Source organism: Eublepharis macularius, chromosome 5 (assembly GCF_028583425.1).
Source record: "Eublepharis macularius isolate TG4126 chromosome 5, MPM_Emac_v1.0, whole genome shotgun sequence".
NCBI lineage: Eukaryota > Metazoa > Chordata > Lepidosauria > Squamata > Eublepharidae > Eublepharis > Eublepharis macularius.
In genome coordinates this window covers 97365655-97386365 of record NC_072794.1, presented here as the reverse complement: position 1 = coordinate 97386365, position 20711 = coordinate 97365655, and the positions used below count along the sequence as shown (strand labels likewise).

The 20711-nt window shown below is 42.3% G+C and overlaps 1 protein-coding gene and 1 pseudogene across 2 annotated transcripts in view; both read right to left on the bottom strand.

Annotated features, from left to right (window-relative positions):
• Positions 1-20711, bottom strand: part of EIF2B3 (eukaryotic translation initiation factor 2B subunit gamma) — a 191148-nt gene that overhangs the window by 7290 nt on the left and 163147 nt on the right. For both annotated transcript variants that reach the window (XM_054981225.1, XM_054981226.1), the window contains exon 11: positions 635-738. In XM_054981225.1, coding sequence (XP_054837200.1) covers positions 635-738 — 104 coding nt within the window. The remainder of the gene's footprint in view (positions 1-634; positions 739-20711) is intronic.
• Positions 17875-19213, bottom strand: LOC129330944 (COP9 signalosome complex subunit 3-like; annotated as a pseudogene).

Sequence of the window (20711 nt, the reverse complement as noted above, 5' to 3'; positions counted from 1 at the left end):
GAGCAAGGAGACCCACTCAAGACATGAAGCACACTGAGTGACTGGGCCAGTCTCTATGTCTTAACCTAACCAACTTCACAGAGTTGTTGAAGGGATTTAGGAGGGTAGGCATGTCGGCCACACTGAGCTCCTTGGACAAATAACAATATAAAAATGTAACAAATTGTCAGGAGCCAAAGAGTGAACATGCAACAGGATAGGGGTCAGGTGGTGGGCATGTAGATAGGCATTTTGTATAAATGTTTCCCCACCACACCAACTACTGTGCTGCATGCTTGATCAATATGCACTTTACCAATGATACTTGCTTTGGCTTGAGTACTGACGATAGTCATAGTTCACTGACAGCTCCTAACAGATCCCTTTAAAATATAACTTTTATCCTCAACAGAGTCAACAGGAGTTTTGCTGCTGTTTTCACTTAAGAGAAGAATTCATCAGTGTACAAGCCTTATTTCAAGAAGATTCTTTTACAACCACTATGTCCAGTTAAATCCACTAACTTTCTCTGGTTCACTTGTATACTGATCTACTTGAGAAAAGATTAAAGAAATCTTGCAAGAGGAGATGGGTTAGGAATACCAGCCTTTTTAACTACCACTAGTTGAGTAAAAAGACGATTAGTTTTGCTTACATTTGGGTTCCAGGTGCTGGCTGTTTCCAATCAAACAGTCTTTGATGTCAGCTCCTTTCTCTATCACTGCATTGTGGCATACAACACAATTCTGTAGAATACACCTGTAATATAAACATAAATGGGAATTTAAAATGCAACTGGAAATCAGATCAAGCACAGTAGCAGGTACCCAAACCAAACAGTACCACAACAGCCAAGGGCATCAGGAGATAATTTGTAAAAATGGGTCTGTGTGTGTGTAGAACGGGGAGACCTACAATCTAAAACCTGCCTTTACCCAAGTTCCAGCCTTCTCCTTTCCCAGTCTGGGTGCTTAGCTACTATGACTGTTCTACTGCCAGATGTCATGAAGGATGTATACAAAAGGACAAAGACAAGACAGTTGCCACCTTTCACATTCATGATACTTTTCTATTTGCAGCATTTACAGCTTTGCAGACCCCCCCCCTTAAAGGTAAATTAGGGTAAATATTGCCCCTGACTTTATATTCATGCACATACAAATAACTTGCTATGTTAAACCACACAAAAGCCATGAGAATAAAGCATGGAATGTTCTCTGGTTCATAGATTCCCAATTGTTGCAACCTTGCACATACTATTTTCTAGAATAACATGGACATAGCCGATATGGAGAAGTGTAGATTATCTTGCCCATACTCTTTGCATAGGATCATTTTAAAAAGACATTGCTTTCAACATAGTAGGGGATAAAGAAATAACCTCCATATTCTTAGTGCCTGGCCTGCCAAAATCACCAAAACAGCTTTGACTCTCAAAAGTTCATACCCTAGAAATCCAGTTGTGCTACTGAACCTGAATTTTACTCTTCTGCTACAGACCAACATAGCTACCCATCTAAAACTATGAACTGCAATGTTTCTCTACCTATCTGTCCATTTGAATCCACCATCAGACAATGCAATGTCCTACACTCTGGAAGCATTCACTGGCATTAAATCCTTTTTGCACACACACAATAGTCAGTTAATGGAAACTTTCCTTGCTTCTGAATTACTGTCGGAATAGGAAAACTAAATCTCAGGTACCTAGCTACTTATGGAGGTGATTTCATCATGCAGTGTGATAACCCTCATGAAAAAACAGGGTTGCACTTGCCTGTAAGTATTGTTCATTGAGTGGTCTTCTGAACAGGAACACATTGGGACTGCGTACATGCAGGCCAGCCATGGAGAAGATTTCCAGAGCTTTCTAGAAGACTAGGAGCATCCTTCCTCCCTTAGGTGCCTTCCTGCCAAGAACATCACATGACCAGGAGGAAGGGTACTATTCCTTCAGTTCTCTCCATGCTGCCACTGGAGACCCCTCAGAAACTAAGGTTTCAGAGAGTTTACAGTGGGGCAGGAGGGAGGGATGTGTGCTTGCACAGAAGACCACTCGTAAGTGCACCCCTGTTTTCATCTTCATGGCTTTTGTGTAGTCCCAAATTGGAAGAGTAACAAGCTCACTCACTGAAGGAGGTGGGTGTGAAGCTCTCAAAGTAAGAGACTATAGAGGACCACCTTTCCAACAGATGCTTAGTGTCTCATTGACATTAACCTAGATGTGCTTCTAAAGAACTTGGGAGCCCTCTAAAAGTGTCCCTGGCAAATTACAAACAGGAATGCAACAAAGGAAAAAACAGCACTCGGTGGGGAGGGTCATGCTAGGTAAAAGGCACTGAACAGTCATGCACTCAAGGGAGAGTGTAAGGCCTCTACCGACCCACAAAAGAAGAGTCTCTCTTGGAGCCTGAATGACTAATACAACCAATAGTGTTGTGAGACATGAGGGCTGAAAGCCAACCCCTGGTGGAGAATTCTGGCCATGGCATTGGACATGCTAACACTGTGACACTCTATAAATGTGGGGGGGGGGGGCATTGGTCAGAAACCCACAATGTCCTCATTCCACAGGTGGAAATGCTGAACACTAAAAACAAAGCACCAAGAAGGTACAAAAAGTTAACAAGGGATTATACCCTTACTTGGAATGTCTTTGGAGATCCAATAAGGAAAAGGAATATTTAGAATTTGAGTCCCAACTCCCAAAGTCAATAGGACAAGAAGAAGAGTCTAAGCCCTGCTATAGCCTCAGTAGAGGGAGATTCTTGCCCATTTAGAGGTACAAGATAGGGTAATCAAGGAACAGAAACTGCCACTCAGAAAAAAACTGAGACTATTGCTATAGTGCCAGAAAAGGAGCTGACCACAACTGCCAAAGCCATCAGTGGGAGTGAAAACATAGCAGATCCACACCAGAATAACGAAAACAGTGAAGCAGGGGCCAAAGAAAGGACAGATAGTATGCACCATCAACGAACCCTGTGCTACTAGTGGAACAATCTGCGCAGCAAAAAACAGCCAGGAGATACCTTGCCACTGGACAAAACTATGGGCAACCCCAGACCGACAATTACAAATTGCAGAGAAAAAAAGCCAGGGAATCACTTATACAAGAATATATAATTCCGTATATCATGTGAAAGTGCAATAGTGCAAAAGTACAATGATTCAATTATGATAAATTTACAATACAAAAATACACAGTATTGTAAATTTATCATAATTGAATCATTGCACTTTTGCACTATTGCACTTTCACATGATATACGGAATTATATATTCTTGTATAAGTGATTCCCTGGCTTTTTTTCTCTGCAAGGAGATACCTTGCCAGCTGGATTAGCCAGGGCATTCCCCAATGACGGGGTCCCTGGTAGCAAAAGAACAAACAAAAGGGCAGGCAATGGATCATCACAGTGTGTTGCAAGGCCAAATAGCCCATGCCTCCAATGAGAGTATCTAGGAGTTGGTGCCAGTTAGTTGAGGAAACATTATTGCAATGCATTGCAATGATATGGAGCATTTGGAGTAAAAACAAAAGACAAAGAAAGGTAAGGTATGTCTAGTATTCTTGGGGAAAGTAGTAGTAGTAGTAGTAGTATTATAAAGTCATTTTTGCATAGGACCAGGAGCCACCTGGAGGCACACTCTCATAGTAGGGCCCCCATACTGCAAGGGCAGCCCCTGAGATGGCACTAAATCTCAGAGTCACAACATCATGAGTGCGCTCTGGGAAGAACAGAGCATTGAAAACATGAGAATTGTGCACATATGCTCTGACTAGGAAAGAAGAAAACAAATTTAGGTATCCCATGAAGTGTGAAACTTAAACTGCCAAGGTGACACATTACAGGGATATGAGAACACAGAACTGCAATTGTGAAAGTGAAAACACTGAATGAGCTTAGTAAAATGTGGGTTGACTAAGAATGAAAAGGCAAAGGAAGCTCTTTTTCATCTAGTAGGACAAAAAAGGGAGGGGAGGGTTTGCTCTGGAACCGGTCTGTAACCAACCATCATTAGATCAGAGGAAAAAACTATATTGCAGCCTCAAATAGAATACGCTAGTTGTCGGGCATTTTATAAACATCCAAGGTGTTGGAATTATGTCACTAGAAGTCTGCACCCCCAATAGCAGAGAGACTTTCTGCAGGACGGTTAGAGAGATGTATGAATAAGACAGCCAAGCACAACTGTAAAGACTACAATACACAAAATTAGATCACCTAGACCAAAAATAGGCTTTTCCATCTTTCCTCCTTAACAAATAAGGAGTACTAAAAATAACACTCTTTTCAGAGTCAGAGGGAATACTGAACTGAATAGTTCAATTAATGGGAGGGCAGGCGACCTCCCCTGAGAGAAGTGGGGAAGACTTTGGGTCTTTTGAGCCCATAAAGCAACAAAGACATGAAAAAGAATGGTAGGAAAACTGAGTGTTGGACAAGGCAGCAGACCACTAAATTTTTCACTTTCTCTTGTACAGTAAATCATCAATAAGGATAGAAGAATGCAAAGGATTCAACAGCAAGCCTGTTCCTCCCCACAGAGTGCTGTCTATTTGGAAAGAAGAATTCAGAGTCTCTGTGTGAAGTCACAATAACAGACACTATCTTTTTTTTTTAAAGTCCTAGCATGGACTAGAGCAGTCCAGCTCCAGATTAAAGGAACAGACTTGTCACATACACTACAGTTACAGGCTGTGAAACACGTAAGATATCTGAGGGAGTAAGCTGCACACACAAAAGCTCATAGCAAATAAATGCTAGCCCTTAGGGAGCCACTGGGCTTTTATCTTTTTCTACAAAGATGCCATCTGCTATTGAAGATGTTCAATGGCCTCAATTTATAACACCTTGGCCAATACCCTTTATGACCCAAGATGGGGTTAAAACATCTTTCAAGCTCCCTTCAAAGAGGATGGTAAAAGGGACAAACGACCAGCTGATTAGCAGTTTAAAGGAAAAATTACAGCAGGGTAATTCGGCTTCCCATATAGACTAACAGTTTACAGCATTCACAGTCTACAGTCTCCGAATTACAGATGAAGTGCTATTTAATTTGCAGGCCATCAACAATAATAATGATGACCACTGGAATGAAGTATAAATTTGCTAAAAGACTGCACCAGGGATCCTGACAGCAGCTAATTTCATTATAGTTTGCGTTTCAAGAACTTCTTATCCTTGGGTACCCTTTCTGAGTAGAAATGTAAGAAGGTGGCTGTGAAGTTTATCTGAACCCCACCTTTCAGCCCCAGTGGAGACTCAACGTGGCTATAACATTTTATACCTTTCCATTCCATCCACACAACAATCCTGCAAAGCAAACCAGGTTGAGAGAATGTGACAGGTCCAAAGTCACAGGCAAGCCTTTCAGGTAGAATGGCATTTGAATCTGGATTTCCCAGATCCTAGCCCAATGCTCTAACCACTATACAAAACTGGCTCGTTAGAAATGGTGTCATACAGGAGACAGGATGAACACAATTGCAATAAGAACTCTGTCCTAGCAATGCAACTGTAATGCTGTGGAGCCTGGTTCATGTTTTATGTTAGCCCTAGGATACTAAATTCTGGAGTAGTTCCAGTCCAGGTTTTACTTATGTCTGTATACTTATGTCCCCACTTCTCCACTTGAAGCCAGCTGGGTGACCTTGGGTCAATCACAGCTCTCCTGAGCTCTCTCAGCTACACTACCTCATAGGGTGATTGCTGTGGGGATAAAAGGCATACTTTGCAAACCTCTCTGAGTGAGTGTTAAGTTGTCCTGAAGGGCGGGATATAAATTGAATGTTGTTGTTGTTAAACTGGCTGAAGGACTGCTAGGGATGGTCTGAGGTAGGCCTTGTGTTCTTTTCTTTGTTTCTGCAGAATAAAGTTTATTCTGTGCTGACTAAAAGAGACCCTCTGGACATTCCTAAATGCTGAATCTTACAGCAATGAGATTGAGAACTCTGGGGAGAACCAGCAATATTCTCTGGTAGGAAAAAGGGAGTGTGGTTATACATGGAACCAACATGAAAAAACTACCTTCAAAAAGCATTGCGCTTAGAAGTGCAGGTTTATCATCTCTGTTAAAACAGAAGCAGCTGAGGAGTTCCAATAATTACACTGTTGGTCCTAGGCTGCTATGTTAGCTGTGTTAACTCCTGCCTCTAGGGGACTGCATCTCGGAACCAAGGACAGCCAGAGAAGAGGAGTGATTTCTTGAGTCAGGCAGGCACATTTCCAAAGGCCTTGGGGGAAAAGCCTCTCAAGCCTCAGACCCCAGGCCTCTGTTAAGTTACACCTCCAGGTGTTTCCTGTCAGAGCCCTCACAGCCAAAGAGGGGAGAGGCCTATTCAGGCTGGCAGGCAGTCAAAACCCTTAGGGGAAAAAAGCCTCTCAGCCTCCCAACTGAGAGATCTGTTATGCTATACCTCCATGTGTCTCCCCTCAGAACCGACACAGCCAGGGAGGGGAGAGGCCATAATCTAGGCAGGCATGCAGTCAAAGTTTTTGGGAAATAGTCTTGGAACTGAGGGCTCAATCAGACCACATTTCCAGGCTTCTTCCCTCGGAATCAAGGAGGCAAGTGCCTTTAATCAGGCTGATGTGTCGCTGAAGCCTTGAAGGAAGAGCCATGGTGAGAAGGCTCTGAAAGGCCACACCTCTGGATTTACCTTTAATCTAGAATTACCTTTCATCAGGCTGGTGTGAAGCCACAGCCTCAGAGAAGGAGCCATTGTGAGGAGGCTCTGAAAGGCGACACCTCCAGACTTAGCACTTGGTACTCAAGGGTGCCAGGGAAGCAATCAGGCTGGAATGAAGCCATAGCCTTGGAGAGGAGCCCATGTGAGGAGGCTCTGATAGGCCACACCTCTGGACTTTGCACTTGGTATTCAAGGGTGCTAGCGAAGCAATCAGGCTGGCATTAAGTCCCAACCTTGGAGAACAGTTGTTGTGAGGAGTCTCTGACAGGCCTCACCTCTGGCCTCAAGGGTGCTATGGAGGGAGGAGGTGCCTTTCATCAGGCTTGTGTTTTCCAGCATCTTGAAGACGCCTCTACTGAGCCATAGCGATGAAGACAGAAACTGTTCTTCTTTAAATGTAATAGTATTTTTCACTAAAATGTCTATTGAGGGTTAAAAACTTCTAAAAGAAATACATTCTGCTCAGTCTCAAGGATGTGAGGGAAAAGCAGAGAACAGCAATAGGAATCCTCTCTCTGCAGTGACAAAAAGAGAACTGAGGAAATACTGCCCCTCCTCCTGGTCATATGATGTTTTTGGCAGGAAAATGCCAAAGGGAGGAGGGGCACTCCTAGTCTTCTAGAAAGCTCTGGAAATCTTCTTCATAGCTGTCCTGCGACTGCACAGTCCCAACGTAGGATTGCACAGAAGCCACAAAGGTTAATGAAAAATAATTGGGTACAATAATTCAGAAATCACAGAGTGAAAATCACAGCAATATACGTATATACAATAAAGTATATGTATAGTTTCTACTCAGGATTTCTAAGGACCCCAGCATTTCTCTACACTGAGCCATAATGCTATATTTCTTTTCTTCTTCTAGTTTTTGGCACGAAATCCCAAAACTCCAAATTTTGCAACAGAGAAAAATTTGGATTTTTTTTTCTTTTGCAAATATAGGATATTTCATTGTTTCTGACTGCAGAATTACCCAACATTATCTGAATACAAAAAATCAAAGGTTTTAAAAGTTAGTTCTCCAAACTGCAACTGAAGCAAGATTGGGAACTCTAGATTTTTCACATTTAAAGTCCAAAGTATTCTTAAAGTTTACATAGAGTAGATTCAGCTGCAAGGAAGTCTTCCCCCTATTGGTTGCCACAATCATTATTCCATTGCTGTCAAGGAATCAGGGCGGCTCATCACTGTGCTGAGCCAATGGCATAAAGAAGAATTCAAATATCAAGTGAGACCTTGACTGGACTTAATGAAAATTCACAGGGAAACAATAATAATGCCCTATGTTGCTAAGGAGACGAACTCCCATCTCAAGTCACACAATCAGAATCAGACTTTCTGCAGTCAAAGATGAGTTGACAATCCTCTTGTTGAAAACAATTTAACTCCCTAAGACGTAAGAGTTCAGAGAGGAGCAGGCCTATAGTTTGAAAAGGGAGACATTCTGAACAGGCAAGACTCTCCTTGCCCAACTGCCTCCCCCTCCAACACAGGGAGGCTGCAGGGATATACATGATGGAGTCATCTAGCTCAGGTTGCCTTGGCAAGGCGTCTTATTGAGATGTTAATGGGGGAAAGGCTGTATAGACAACTCTCCCCCTTTGCTCCCTATTCCTGCTGCACTGTCACAGCTGCTTCCTTTCCAACAGCTCCATTTATTGTATAGCAATGATAGCATGAAGACTACTCCGCCCCCAGACAGCTAAGATGAAAAAAAATTGGCTAGGATCCACAAGGAACCCAGAGTGTTGTTTTTTCTCCAGGCACATGTGAGTAACACACAAAAGCTGCTCCTACCTGAGGCACAGTCCCTGCAAACAATAACTGCCAAAGCCTTTTAAGGGACTTATCCTGAAAGACTCTCAGCTTCTTGGCAGCACTGACTACAGCACAAATGTCATGGAAGCAACCAGTGCTTTCTCTAATACTGGTGGGTGACGCTGCAACCCTCTAAACTGGCATATCAAACGTATAGCAGAGACTTGCATGTAAACTTATGTTGGAATAAAATCTTGTAAGTCTTTAAGGTGCCACTAGGCTTCTGCTTATTTCTGCTGCAACAAGTGGCATTTTTGTGATGTTTGGGCCCAGAGATTTGGATTTTAAGATATACTTACTGCAGCTTTTATATGTCTAAGTGGTTATTGCTTCTTTGTGCACAAATTAATATAATTTGCATGCAAAGAGTTCCAACCAGCATCTCTCCCCCCCCTTTTTCTTTTTTAATGTATAATTTGAGGAAGAATTTTGTGAAACTTTAAATTCAGCTCACTGCTTTGTGATTTTTTAAAATGACCCTAATAAAGGTATTGTGACGATACTGTTGGCTTTATCCGGATAAGAAATTCTGTTTCAAACAGTATTTGCTAGGTTGGACGAATCAGTGAAAGACAGAAACTTTATTTTGGATGGCAAATGTCAGTGAAACAGGAAAATGTATTCTCTGGCAGCAGGGTGACAAAAGCAGACTAAGACTGGTAATATTTTAGAATTCAATCTATATATTCAGGATTTCAAACTCATATGGATAATTCTAAGCTCCCTCAGTGTTTCCTACCACACAACAGAACAGTTTGGCTAGCTTTTACAAGAGTGGAAAAAAACTTGAAGAGCTAAACATATTTTGTGGGTGTTCCTTCCATTCACTGACAGATGTAATACAGCCATTTGGAAATTACTTACAAATGCCTTTTTGTGTGCATTTAAAAATCAAACCATAAAGGCTGCCAACAAAAGAATTTTGCGTTTATTTAATTTCAAGCTCCACCTCCCAAATCTGGCGTAAAAGAAAGAGGTAAATTTCTTTCATCGCATTTCATGGTAGCTTCATTTTCTGTTTTCAGTGTTGCTTCTGTATAACAATCACAAATATTATATTTGATCAATACTTAGAAGTAAAGTATTCAAGTGTATATTGGAGAGATACGTTTCTAATAGGAAACACTATTGTTTCTGAAATTATTGTTCAGAAATGAACACATTTATGTTTTCCAGCACTATTGAAGGATTCTTTCCAAATCTTAAAATCTGCTGAGCACATTTCATTGGAAAGTTACAAAATAAAATAGAAATAGCCATAGTGAACAGAAAATTAGCCACTACGCTGCTGATGTTAACTCTAACCAATCCTGCACGCTCTGGAAATAAAGCTTTGTTTTGAGAAATGTAAGCAATACAAAATATTGATAGAAGTTTGTTACAAAAATCAAGTTGTTAGGTGTGAATATAAACCAGGAAATCAAGAAAGAAATTATATAACAGAGCAATACTTCAGCTGAAAACTCATGTATCTTGGAGGGATTTTCTGTCAATTAATGCTGATGATCATTTTGGTTATATAGAAGATAGATGAACGAAAAAGTTCCATGCCTGAGCAGAGTTGCCACTATTACAATGAATGAAGGCACTTCTGGGTTCCTGCCCTGTGCCAATTTTTAGCAACTACAGTTTTAGCTACTTGTAATAAATGTGGTAAATAATATTCACACCTCTAATACTTAGTTATGCACTTACAGTGAAACTCTGTTTAGGACTGCACTGTTAATCTCCCTTAATATTTTATCAAATATGTCACTTGAGAACACTTCCACTCAAAGCACAAGTAAATCAGTAGAGGATAAATCACATCTCTGACATTTATGAATAATGGTACAATATATTTTATTCAGATTGTGCATGTGTCAAACAGCAATTAGAAATTACTTTACAATGACCCTTCATATTACTCGGACTTGAATGGTAAGAGCTTTTATTTATTTTAGATTTTTATTCTGCCCTCTCCATGGACAGGCTTTTACTAAAGTATCAGTCATAGGACTGGATTCAGACTAAATTGACAGTCTATGCCCTCTCCCCTTCCCACTACAGACCCCCCATGTTGTTCCTCAGGGTCCCCTATCTCCTAGGAGATCAATGGGCTGCAGTAGGAGAGAGAGGCAGAAAAGTTTCACTCTGCCACTAGGATCCAACCCATATTCAGGATCCAACCCACATTCTTTGTTTTTCCTTTCTTAGCTCAAAATTAGTTCCATCCAAGATGGGGACTTGTGAAGACTCACAGAGGAGGGGGAACTTCTTCTCTGCTCAATGACCTTGCTCTACCTGGTGGCTCCATCTTGCACCCTGTCTCCCTGGTAGCTGTGTCTCCAATTCTATTCTTCCTCCTTCCATCTTTGTCTTTCACTCTGCTTCACCCCATTGTTGTGCTGTTGTTTCCACCTCAGGGCAACTGAGAACTTGCAACACCTGTTGCAATGTCTGTGCATGTGCAGATATTATCTGTTTTTTAGCTTTTGAATAATTTTACAAACCTAAGAGCTCCTTTGGGTCTGTAGATCAAAAGAAACATTAGAAGCACTGGTTGATTTAACACCCATGTACAGCACTGCACAAATGAGATGATGCACTTACCTGTACTGCACTTATAGAGATGATTATGTAAGCAGTCTGGCCTCTGCCATATTTAATAGTTGTTTGATAGCCCTTGGGGCCACATCCCTAAGTTTCTCTCTAGCCGAGAATGCTGGACGTTTGAAGCTCTCTTCCTCTGTGGAGTACTCCACTCTCCAAGATTGGTAAATATACTTCCCCCCTCCCTCACTCTATTCCAATTTCTGACTAGCTTCCTAGGACTCTGTGTGTGTTTGTGTGTGTGTGTGTATTAGCCACTTTTAATTGCCTCTTGTGTGTACATTGGTTTTTCCTCTTTAAGTAAAAATACTCTTTGACCTTAAAAGCACCAAGTCTCGTCTGCTACCTTGGGGAAAGGACCCCATAAATATTGGTGGAGTTATCTTGCAGTTACCCCTCTCGCATAGCCTTGCTCTTTGCTGCTAATTCCCCCATTTACTCGCAAGAAGCCCTATTCCTGTTAACAATTAAAGTTAAAGAAGAAAGACTAAGCATAGAAACTTTTGTAAAAAGATGCTGTCCATTTAATTTTGAAACTCTAAATACAATACTGACATAAATTTTTATCTGTTTTTAATGCTGTAATATAATTTGCATTGTTTTTTCTTTGTACAGTAGAATTTATTCAGTGATTTTAATTTTGTATGTTCCTTATGTTGGGGATTAAGGATAGACTGGGCATTTGGCTTGTTTACTGCCTGCCTAGCTCCCCAGTTGACAGAGGTGCTCTCTGATGTGGTGCCGGAGACACCTAGACTAAGAGCTAAACCACACAAGACAAATTACATGATGATGTTCAAGTGAAGGGAGATTCAATGTTAGCCAGGAAGCGTAGTTTGAATTTCATCTCTTCTAGAGCCTGCTAGATTCTCCTCAGGTTTGTTAATTTCACCTCTCTATAGAGCTGCAAAGATTGCTCTTCAGAGGGTTTGTAAATTTCCTCTTTGCCTCCCTGAAGGCTCTGTCAATTATTAACAAACCCTCTGAGGAGCGATCTAGCCTGCTCTGTAGAGAGAGGTGAAATTCAAACTACACTTCCTGGTTAGTACTGTGTCTCCTTTCACTTGAGCATCCTCATGTAATTTGTCTTGTGTGGTTTGGCTCTGATTGTTCTGGGTGACTTCAACATTCATGCTGAATACTCCTTGTCAGGGCTGGGCCAGGATTTTATAGCTTCTTTAGCTGCCCTAAGCCTCCCACAAATTGTGACAGGCCCAGTACACAAAAGAGGTTACATCTTGGACTTCTGGGATGACTCATGTGCTCTGGACCCTTTTCAGTCTGGTTTAAGACCAGGCTGTGGGACAGAGACAGCCCTGGTGGCTTTAGCTGATCTCCTGTCTGAATGTTGACAAAGGCCATGCTTCTTATCTGCAGCCTTTGATACAACAGATCATGCCATTTTGTTGATATGTTTGGAGGCAGAAGTAGGTATCAGGGGATGTGCCTTGGCATGATTTAAATAGTTCCTCATCATTCAGACTCAAATGGTTGCCATTGGAGAACAATTATCTTCAGAGCGTCTTGGGTCGTTTCACAGTGCACAATATTATCCTCCATATAATCCAACCTCTCTGTAACGACTTTAAGAGGAATTATTCATAGGGATGTAAAATCTGGGTAATCCGGATCTGGGTTTCAGGAATTAAAAAACAAAATCCAGAATCCCTGACCAAGTCACCATGGTCAGCTCATATAATACAAATTTTGAAGCAGCTGCACAGGTTACCAATTAGCCTCTGGATCCAATTTAACATGTTGGCCCTCATCTTTAAAACCCTTCATGGTTTAGGATCCTCATACCTTCAGGTCCTCCTCTCCCATTATGAACCCCGCCCCCCGGCCTGCTTCATTCCTGGCCCCAGGGTGGTATGACTTTCTTCCACCAGGAAGAGGGCCTTTACAATTGTGGTGCCCTCCCTTTGGAATGCACTGTCGGAAGGCACTCTTGCTCAGTAGGACCTGTTGATGTTTCAGAAACTCTGAAAGGCAGAACTATTCTGGCATGCCTTTGTTATCTAATATTCTTTTGTGAGGCAGAGCAAATTGCTGTGCATTTTTACCCACCTTCAATTTTTATGTTATTCATAGGCTTTTATAGGTGGGGGTTGGGACTAGTGTGGTTTTTAATTATTTGTATTAGTTGTTTTATTGTGATTTTTTTAATATTATTTTTTATAGTCTTTAACCATTGTAATTGTTGTGAACTGCTTTGTGATCTTAACTGAAGAGAAGCAGCATAACAAACAAACAATGCTGGTTGGAAAGGAAGAGATCTTGAAGGACACTGTGCTTCCCACTTTTGATGGAGCATAGCAGACCCTTGCTGACTTGGTTATATAGGAAGAAAGCTGGGGAAACAAGTTAATGCAGCTGCAAAAAATGCTTTCTTTCAACTCAGATGAGCCAGGAAGATAGCCCCCACCTTGAGATAGCTGATCAGGCCTCCTGGATCCATGCCATGGTGACATCAAGACTAGACTACTGTAATGCACTCTATATAGGTTTCATGAAGTCAATTCAGAGACTCCAGTTGGTGCAGAATACCACAAGGTCAGTTATTAGGAGCTAGTTTGGAGCATGCCTATTACTCCCATGCTGCAGTTGCTCAGTTACTGGGCTGCATTCAAGGTACTGCACGTTACATATAAAGCTCTTTATGGTCTTGGTTCCTCATATCTGGAGGAGTGCCTCTCCCCTATGCTTCACCACAGCTTTGCTCATCGCAGACATGCCTCCTACAGGCACCATCCTGCAAATGGGCAGATCAACAACTGCCCACACATATGCACGCTCTATTGTGTCCCCTACCTTATGGAATGGCCTGCCTGATGAGGTAAGGAAGACTCCCATCTTCCTGGCATTCCACAAACTAAGCAAAATTGAATTATTTAGTAGAGCTTTTTTACACAGATAATTAGGGCTGTACTGTAAAAAATGTTTCAGAAAGACGGGAATAGGCACTGTGGACTATAATACTGAGTATATACTGTTGATATGAGTATGATCCTACCATGCAATTTCTGCATCATTTGTTTCTACTATGCACCATTTGATCCTACTATGTAATTTCTTCATGCTTTGTTTCAGCTATGTTTCAGATTTTTGCATCCCAAACTTTATTACTTTGTTTACTGACTGTTCCATCCTGTTGACTGTATTTGACTTACACTCTGTAACCTGTCTTAAATTTTAATGAGAAAGATGAACTATAAATAACATAAATAAATAAACAATTGAAAAGTGTTATAAAAAAACTGAGCACAAATTTCAAATCTGATAGCTTGGTTTAGGACTGAAATTTCCATTTCTCTGTAACTGAGCAATGTCCAATAGCTGAGTGGGTCTACTTCTACATTCAAAAGAAAGGAATGATTTTATAAACTATATATTGTGGTATTTACATAGGCATAGTTATAAGATGCTAAGCTATAATAATTTACTATCCAGCTGCAATAAAGAGAAACAGGGTTTGAGAGGCTGACTTTTAAAAGTGAGGGCACTATGGAGAAGAAGAGTGATGACCAAGAAGACATGGAAGTGTAGATTACAAGGATTTAAGTCTTTAAAGTGCAGACCACCTAACAAGATGACTCTGAAATGCTACTAATTTCAGTAAAGCCGCAACTCACCCCCTCCCCTCCCCCATGCCTCCATTGTAAACAACTAATCCCAGCAGAAAACAACAGAGTAAAATGTACACTCATTCTGCAGCATTCCAGGCCTTGCTTTATCTTTTATTTATTTTTCTAAGAGGTCAGAAATTGTTTGAAAGGGGAAGGGGGAAAGGAAGCTAAAGACACAGACCATCTCTTGTGTGGGCTTTAAAAAACCCATTTTAAAGGCGATGTCCAAAAACACACAATCTGAAAGCTTTTATAGTAGAGCAATCCCAGACCTCATCCCCCCTCCCCTGTCCAATTTTGTGGTAAAGCTACACAGCTTTAAACCAAAGGACAGGGTGGTCGGTTGCTTCAGAAAGAAATGTAAAGAATTGGGAAATAATTCCTTTTCCTGTTGAAACTATAAATAAGGAAGGCTGATTTACACAGTGCCGGGACTGCTGACTTTCAAAGCTTGCTATCTGCCTATAAATCAAGTGTATCAAGTGAAGTTAACCCTGTGCTTAAGTAGGAAAAAAAGCCAATCTTCCACCACCTTAGGTAGTGAGACTGCCAAGGAATTGTGGTATTCTATTCTCTTTAGCCCCAGAAAACACAAATGAGTGAAATCAAACATACTACAGAGAGTAGGGAGTGAAAATTAAGGGGGACAAAAATCTGCAGTGTTCAGCACATATGGAACAATCTGCAGAAATCCAAAACACAGCCCATAATTTCAGGCTACCCACCGATTATTTAGGACTTGGTGATTAAAGTAATGAATAGTCATGGAGGAAAGGAAGTTTAGATGACTGAGGTCAAGACCTCAAGTAGAGCCCTAGCCTTAGACTTGCCAAACTAGAAAGGTATGAGACACGCACTTGCTTTGCAGCCATCTAGACATGGAGAACTACAATACATCCATACCTTTAGCTTGTTCTTTTAAATGCCAACCTGATGACTAGGAAAACAGTGGCCAGCCATCATTTGGTACTGGATGAGACTGATAACTGAGTACATGTTCCACTATGACAGTTCCACTCATCTGTTCAGGGCCTTCTGTGGGTGCCACCCTGCAAGTGGGCAAGATCAACAACCACCTGTACTTGAGCTTTCTCTGTTGTGACTCCCACCTTGTGGAATGGCCTGCCTGTGGAATGGAACTCCCATGCCTCTGTCATTCTGCAAACCATGTAAAAGAGGGTTGTTCAGGAGGGCTTTTCTATAAAGATAACAGAGATATACTATAACAGAACATTCTATACTAAGGATATACTATAACCGAATGGTTCAGGAGGGCACTTCATAAACGGAAAGAGACTTTAGACTATACTACTATACTACTATAGACTATATTACTGTGCTTAGGACATATTATCAGTCTGCTGTATGCATTACCATATTGTCTTATTGTACCTGAAGAAGGGAACTCTGACTCTTGAATGCTTATACTCTGAAAATCTTGTTGGTCTGTAAGATGCCACTGGACCCAAACCCTGCAGTCAATGTATTGTTTACTACTGATGCAATACCATCTTCTGCATTATATCTGCATTTGTATCATGTCTAATATGCTATGCTTATTCATATTTCTCTAATCCTAGTCCTAATACATTGCTTATTAGATGTCTCTTCATATTGAATGTATTGATTTACACAGTGTAATTCACTTTCAGCCTCGGTGAGTATGGTAGTCTTTAAATATAGTAAATAAATAACTATATACTCAAAACCAGGCTGAATGGTGAGTTGGGGACTGGAGGAGGCTACACTGGTCCAAGCACTTTCAGTCTAAATAACTGGGGCAAAGAAGCTCGGTTTCCACCCCAGCCATGGAACAGAGAGGCATTGGTCACTCTCACAGACAATCTTCACAGACATCTGGATCAAGGTGGGTCAGTGCTGTTGGTTTTATTGGATCTTATTGCAGTATTCAACACGGTTGATTATGAATTCTTGACCCACCATCTTGCCGATGTGGGGATTCGTTGGACAGCCTTACAGTGGCTAGTCTCTTTTCTACATGGGCAGGGACAGAGGGTGGCGCTAGGGGAGCAGTTGTTGTCACGTCACCCACTGGTGTGTGGTGTCCCTGAGGGGGTGATACTCTCCCCGATGTTTGATGTAGTGGTTAAGAGCGTGGGATTCTAATCTGGAGAACCGGGTTCAATTCCTCACTCCTTCACTTGAAGCCAGCTGGGTGATCTTGGGTCAATCACAGCTTCTAGGAGCTCTCTCAGCCCCACACAGGGTGTTTTGTTGTGGGGATAATAATGACATACTTTGTAAACTGCTCTGAGTGGGTGTTAAGTCATCCTGAAGGGCGACATACAAATCAAAAATTATCATCATGTTATTATTATTTAACATCTACATGCACCCAGCTGGTGTGGAGTTTCGGGTTGGGTTGTCATCAATATGCGGATGACACTCAACTTTATCTGTTGATGGATGGCCAGCCAGATGCCACACTGGACAATCTAGCAAGGCTTTGGAGGCTGTAACTGGATAGTTAAAGCAGAGCAGGCTGAAATTGAATCCAATAAAGACAGATTTCCTGTGTCTGGGTCATGGGTTGTTGGGTGTCCAGATCTGGCCTCTTGTGCCTGCTTTGTCAGTAAAGAGTCTGGGTGTGATCTTAGATGCCTCCTTATCGATGGAGGCTCAGATCACGGCAGTTGCCAGATCAGCGTTTTACTATGTCTGCCAGGTCAGGTAGCTTGCCCCCTATCTTGCTTCCTGCAACATAGCGACAGTGATTCACGCAATGGTCACTTTCAGGTTGGATTACTGTAACTTGCTTTATGCTGGGCTGACCTTGGGCCTGCTCCAGAAGTTGCAACTAGTCCAGAATGCAGCAGCGTATCTTTTGACCAGGACCCATTCCAGTCACATGTGACACCTGTGTTGTGTCAGCTGCACTGGCTCCCAGTTGAGTTCTGGATCAGGTTCAAGGTTTTGGTGTTGATTTTTTTTTTAAACAAAAAGTAAATTATTTAAAGCATTAACGTTGATCTCAAAACAAATCCACAACAGAATGAGATTTTTTCCTTTCTTTGCAGAGAATTTTTGGGAATCATACAGTACCGAAAGGACGCTGATTACATTTTACTTAATTTCCCAGTGAAACAGTCAGTCAATTCTCTGATTGCTATATATATCTTTATAACACTTGGATCCTAAAGTTGGTTCTCTTTATCTTCTTTTTTCTTTTTTGCTCTGCAACAAGCAGCAAGCAAACAAAAAACCTGTGATTTTCAAGAATAACTGGATGGTTTGCTTCCTGATTCATCTTCTTGGGACTCCATACTCTTTTGGACAAACTGAGGGTTCACAGTGAACTCTTGATCCATGGCTTTCAGTCTCTCATCAAGATCTATACATTTCAGCATCTCCTGATCAATGTTGTGAAGCATAGTAGGATTGTTATATTTCTCTGGATTATCATGGAAACAGACCATACCATCTCTCTGGTACTTGCAAAGATTTCACCGTCTTCTATCATGTGAAGTACGTATTTTTCAGCTTCCTGTGGCCCAGACAGCTGCACTCGACTTGCCATATCTGTTAGTGACAGTGTTAAAAATGTCTTAGTTAACTTCTGAATATTCTTTTTATAGAGCGAGGAGAGGCACTGTTTCACCAGGCCCATATTGTTATCACGGGTGAATGTCTCACTGTGCTTATTCACCAGACTGTGCCATTCTGAAGGCTTATTGGTTGCGTAGACTTGTGCTAGTTTGTGGTAGGCATTGCTAAGTGGCTTAATGAATCTACCCACTACTTGGGAGGTGTATTTTGGCAGCTGCTGCACTTTGCCAAGTAGTATCAAGGAAACTAGGATATAGTTTTTATAGGACTCCAACATAATGTGACTGATGGCCATGGCAGGAGTTGTTATAGCCTGTTCATAGAAGTAAAGTGCTCTTCCAAAATTCTTTAGCCCAGTGTATATCATTCTGCCATAGTAGCAGTAACACAGAAAGTGCTTTGCATCATATGCTCCGTTCTCTTTACAAATATCCATCATGTCCACATCAAGATATGGGAGGGCAGGTTTAAAGCATTTTGCTAACAAACAGAGCTGGCAGAGATCTGCAAGTATTGAGGTTAGCTGGTTGGTGTTCATCTGCATCTTGTCTATGGCTTGTCTGAGAATTCCGATTCCTCACAGGGACTGTTTCCTTTCCACAAGGGCATTTGTTAATTGGTGACATAGACCAGCAAAAGTGTCCATTGCATATTGAATGTGCTCCCCGTTACAAGTGCTAATAAAAAGCTGGACCTGCAAGAATAGTGTTTCAAAGTCAGGGATGCTGGGCATAGAAAACTTCATAAACAGAACAGCAAGAACCTCTAAAGAATGTTCTTGGACATCGAGGGCGCCGAGTACAGTGTCTAGGTGAGAGAGGTTTTTCGCAAGCAGTTCCCCACTTTTGTTGATCAGTTCACAAAGCTGGGTCATTTGCCCTTGGGCCGAGAGCTGCCAGACGCTGTTGACGAACTGCTCCAGGGTGGATGCCATCTTGGAGGCGCAGGAAGCCTCGGACAGAGGGGGGGGGGAGAAAGAACCCCGGCAGGGGACGGCTTGGTGTTGACTTTTAAAGCCCTTAGCAGACTGGGGCCAACATACCTGCAAGACCACCTCTCATCCTATATTCCCCAGAGAGCACTTTGCTCAGCAGGAAAACACTTACTGGTGATCCCTGGCCCTAAGGAGTTTTGCCTCACCTGGACCGGGGCACGGGCCAACTGGGTGAAGGTGGGGCGGGCATTGCCCCATGCTCTGCTCCTGATCCCGGCTGGGTGACGGTGGAGAGCAGGCATTGCCACATCCTCTGCTGCTGATCCCAGCTGAGTGATGGTGGGGGATGGGCATTACCACCTGCTCTGCTCCTGATCCCAGCTGGGTGAATTTGGGAGGAGAGCACTGCCACCTGCTCTGCTCCTGATCCCAGGTGGCAATGCCTGCTCCCTGACATCACCCAGCCGGGATCAGGAGCGGAGCAGGTGGCAGTGCCCTCCCTCCATTTCTCCCATCTGGGATCAGCAGCGAAGCAGGTGGCAATGCTCGCCTCCTGACTTCACCCAGCTGGGATCAGCAGCGGAACAGGTATAATGGTGAATGGCTGACTGTATTTATATAATTGTCCACTTTTTCATGCAACTTGCACTTTATGATAAATTTTGAATGTATTATTCATGTCTTGATTGTGTTCATGGAGACTATTGTCTTTTAGTTTGGCTGCTCAGACCTGTGGAAACCCCACTCCTGATCCCAGCTGGGTGAAGGTAGGGGGAGGGCATTGATGCCTGCTCCGCTACTGTTCCCAGCTGGTGAAGGTGGGAGGTGGTCATTGCCGCTCGCTCCACTCCTGATCCCAGCTGGGTGAAGGCGGGGGCAGGCATTGCCATCTGCTCCATTCCTGATCCCAGTTGAGTGAAGGTGGGGGGCAGGCATTGACACCGGCTCTGTGCCTGATTCCAACCTAGGCTTCCCGCCACAGCGCGCTCTTGGAGGGATGGACTGCCTCTTCTGGGCTTCCCTCCACAGCAGCGCCCTCTGGAAGTGCACCAGGGTAGGAAGTGAGTTGTCTGGAACATGGTTAGCCTTTTATATAGTAGGATATTCAGAATTTTAATACTAGGCCCTTTAATTTGGAGTCACTAAACCTTCTAGGTTTACAAACTGGCAAGGTCAGCCATATTAAATGGCTTTTCACATGCTAACTGTAATTGGATAGCTCTTCCCCCTTGTGATTCTTGTGGTGAAAGTTAAGACTTTGGTTCTGACTAAAGCATTTATATGGTTTCTCCGGTGTGAACCTTTTGATGCCTAGTTAGGTGGGTATACCAAAAGAAGCTCTTTGCACACTCCAAGCATTTATAGGGCTTAATTATACATATCAATTTTAATTATACATATTTCATTTTAGAGACTCTGCCCTCAGGAACACAACTAACTGATTCCTGTCTGACCTGCCTTTCAGCTGATGTTGAGGTCCCCTAAAGAAGTTCAACAA